Source organism: Myotis lucifugus, unplaced genomic scaffold (assembly GCF_000147115.1).
Source record: "Myotis lucifugus unplaced genomic scaffold, Myoluc2.0 scaffold_2083, whole genome shotgun sequence".
Taxonomy (NCBI): domain Eukaryota; kingdom Metazoa; phylum Chordata; class Mammalia; order Chiroptera; family Vespertilionidae; genus Myotis; species Myotis lucifugus.
The window spans coordinates 19508-22912 of record NW_005873131.1 but is presented as its reverse complement, the minus strand read 5'-3'; the positions used below and the strand labels follow the sequence as shown (position 1 = coordinate 22912).

The window sequence follows — 3405 nt, the reverse complement described above, 5'->3', positions numbered from 1 at the left end:
CTGGACACTTTGGGATAAAATGGAAAATATTATATCTCTATCTCCCTATATATACACATTTCCCCTGGGAAATTTTCCTCTACACTCCCCCGCAACACACACACACCTTTAGGCTGGTGAGCCCATGCATTATTGCCACAGCACATCGTTAACTCATTAATTTTTTTCCCAATAACATGCTGACAACCCCATATGTGTGTCTCCCCTCCAGTCTTCTCGTCTCCTCCTCAAGCACTCTTTTCAAATCTAAGTGAGATCATGTTATGTCTCTGCTCTCCAAACTCGACCTAGTCTACCAGAGTAGAAGCCAAAGTCCTTATCCTTTCCGTCCCTATTGGAGGATACCGCCTTGTAGATCCCTCCTCCCATGTCTGTCTCTACCCCGTCACTGTGAAAGGTGTAGGATGCAGTCAGATGAAGAGCAGAGGGCAGATGGGCTGGCTCATCCTACCGACCAGAGAACTAAGTTCTAATCCTGTTTTTGATACAGAGGAGGACATCAAGTAGCCTTTTCTGGATTCCCTAGTCATTCTTCACTTGGGGAAGAGGGAAGGTCTCATACATGAATGAAATTGTATTCTAGTATGACTATAGTTCTTAAATTATTGTGATACATGAATTTATAAAAATAAAGCCTTTTCCAAGGGGGGGAAATACTCTGTGTAAGTCCTTGGAAAACTAAAGTGGTTATCAGAACTTTATAATTAGCCTTGCTACAATTTTAAGTTTTACTTTATGACTTTAAACTATTATTACAAAATGCCCCAAAACAACAACAATTTTCAACCAAATACAACTACATTTTGTATCGACATTCAGGGGGACTAACTAAATCAATGCTGGAAAATAGCACATTCCGCACGCTCTCAAGAGCCATTGACCTACAGAATGATTGAACTACATTGTATTGTGTTACAGGCAAAGCTAAGATAAATATTCAGGGCCCTTTTCTTTCCATCTTGTGGATACCATTTTTGGGGCATTTTGTACGGTTATATAATTGATAGCCATAGATGCAAGGATAGCACAAAAACAATAATGAACTTACTATGGACATAGATTCAAGTCAATAACTATGTTTTGATCCCAATAATTTTCAGATAATTGAGCATGAGAAAATCTATTAGTGTAAGGTAGCACATTAGTGCCAAATGAATAATAACATATACATAGCCTATATATATAATATGAATTTTTTATTCAAAATGAATCATTTTGGATACCATTTTTTATTGTTATGTTTTCTGTGAAGAAGCTTACTACAATATGTACCTTTGGCATGCTTCGCTAAATTGTTCTACTAGCTTATATGAGGTTCTCTCCCTGAAAGTATTTTAAAATAAATGTCAACTTTCTTATCACTATACCCACATTTGTGAATGTGCTTTCAATGTTTCTTCTTTATTTTAACAGAACCCCAAGTTCCACATGCCTGAGGGTTCCAAGGAAAAAAAGGAAAATCCTCTACTTAACCCTGAGAGGTTTAGTAGGGTCTTAAGGGAGACCAGTCCCTCACAAGGAGAAGGTCACCCTTCGGGCAAGACCACAGAGTCACCAACCATTAAGCTGATGGAAAAACATCAAGGAACTAAGACCCTTTCCAAGACGTTCAGAGGAATGAGCTGGCCACTGGACACTCGCCCTCTGAACAAAAGCTTAGTCAAGGACAACACATGGAGGGAGGCGGATGCAACCCAAGAGAAGCGCAGGTCTTTCCTGCAGGAGTTTTGCAGGAAATACGGTGGAGGGAGCCATCCTCAGTCGCATCTCTTCCACATGGTGTCCAGGATCTATGTGGAAGATAAACACAAAGTCTTATATTGTGAAGTGCCGAAGGCTGGCTGCTCCAACTGGAAAAGGATTCTGATGGTCCTGAATGGTTTGGCTCCCTCGGCCTACAACATCTCCCATGACGCCGTCCACTACGGGAAGCATTTGAGAAAACTGGACAGCTTTGACCTAAAAGGGATACACACTCGTTTGAATACCTACACCAAAGCCGTGTTTGTTCGTGACCCCATGGAGAGGTTAGTGTCAGCCTTCAGGGACAAATTTGAACACCCCAATAGTTATTACCATCCGGTATTTGGGAAAGCAATTATAAAGAAATACCGGCCAAATGCCTGTGAAAAAGCCTTCAATAATGGCTCTGGAGTCAAATTCAAGGAGTTCGTTCACTATTTACTGGATTCCCACCGTCCGGTAGGAATGGACATTCACTGGGAGAAGGTCAGCAAGCTCTGCTACCCGTGTCTGATCAACTACGATTTTGTCGGGAAATTTGAAACTTTGGAAGAAGATGCCAATTACTTTCTACAGCTGATCGGTGCCCCCAAAGAGCTGAAATTCCCCAACTTCAAGGACAGGCACTCTTCCGATGAAAGAACCAGCGCTCAGGTGGTGAGACAGTATTTAAAGGATCTGACCAGAACCGAGAGACAATTAATCTATGACTTCTATCACTTGGACTACTTGATGTTTAATTATACCACTCCATTTCTGTAGTTTGCATTCATGTTCTAAAACACTGTATTTACTTCATGAGGACAGCCTTGAATCAGCTAACTGTAATTTTCCTATAATTCTCCATAGGGGAGAGATTTAACTAAATGCAGTTGCCTTGATTTAATGAAGACTTTTACCAAATAGTATGACACCAATTGGCACAAAGTTATAGGAAAATTACCTCATAGAGACATGTGAACAACTCGGGTTACTCTAAAATGTTTGGGAAAGAGCTGCTTTTGCATTATGGATCAGATTATAGAAGCAATAACCCAGCCAGCTGCTCCATCCGCTGTAGCAGACCCCACCACGACAGGAAGAGGGATCTAAAATAGCATGAGTGGATGTCTCCATCCTGGATTGGTGGCATAACGTGCATGGATATATTTCTAGCAATCTGAGGCATATGAATCAAACCCTGGCTAGTTTTCTTATACCCTGGAAATCTTTCAATCAACTGCAATGACGAATTGATTTTGAAATGGCATTTGGGGCCTGGGCGTTTCACTTTAGATTGGGAGGCATTGTGTGATTTACAATATGAGAATGCAGCAGACACACCAGATGAGGCTCTGGCTTTCTATATTCAACAGCCAATAAAAAATGCACAACATGCTCAGATCAAAGCAACAAAAAAAACCTTCCTCTTCCAGGGAAACAGAAGGGAATTAATTCCGTTTTCTCTGGAGTCTCTACGCAGAGAGAAATGAGCACAGCCACTGGGGGCCTTTGCTTCTGAGGCGGGCGGTTGGGTTGAGTTTAAGCCTCGGCAGATAGAAATGTGCTCCTAATTCTGGTTTAATTGGCGGGGGAGGGGTTGAGAGGGGGGGTGGTTGTTTCAGGATGGAAGACTCATCAAAAAACAAAAGCTGCCACTCCGACTATAGACCTCAAACAATA

At 41.6% G+C, this 3405-nt stretch overlaps 1 protein-coding gene across 1 annotated transcript; it reads left to right on the top strand.

Annotated features, from left to right (window-relative positions):
* Positions 1 to 1419: 1419 nt before the first annotated feature.
* On the top strand, positions 1420 to 3120 carry CHST9 (carbohydrate sulfotransferase 9). The gene has a single exon (XM_006108326.3). It carries the CDS (start codon positions 1429 to 1431, stop codon positions 2503 to 2505), a length of 1077 nt encoding a protein of 358 aa, XP_006108388.1. The 5' UTR covers positions 1420 to 1428; the 3' UTR covers positions 2506 to 3120.
* Positions 3121 to 3405: the final 285 nt, after the last annotated feature.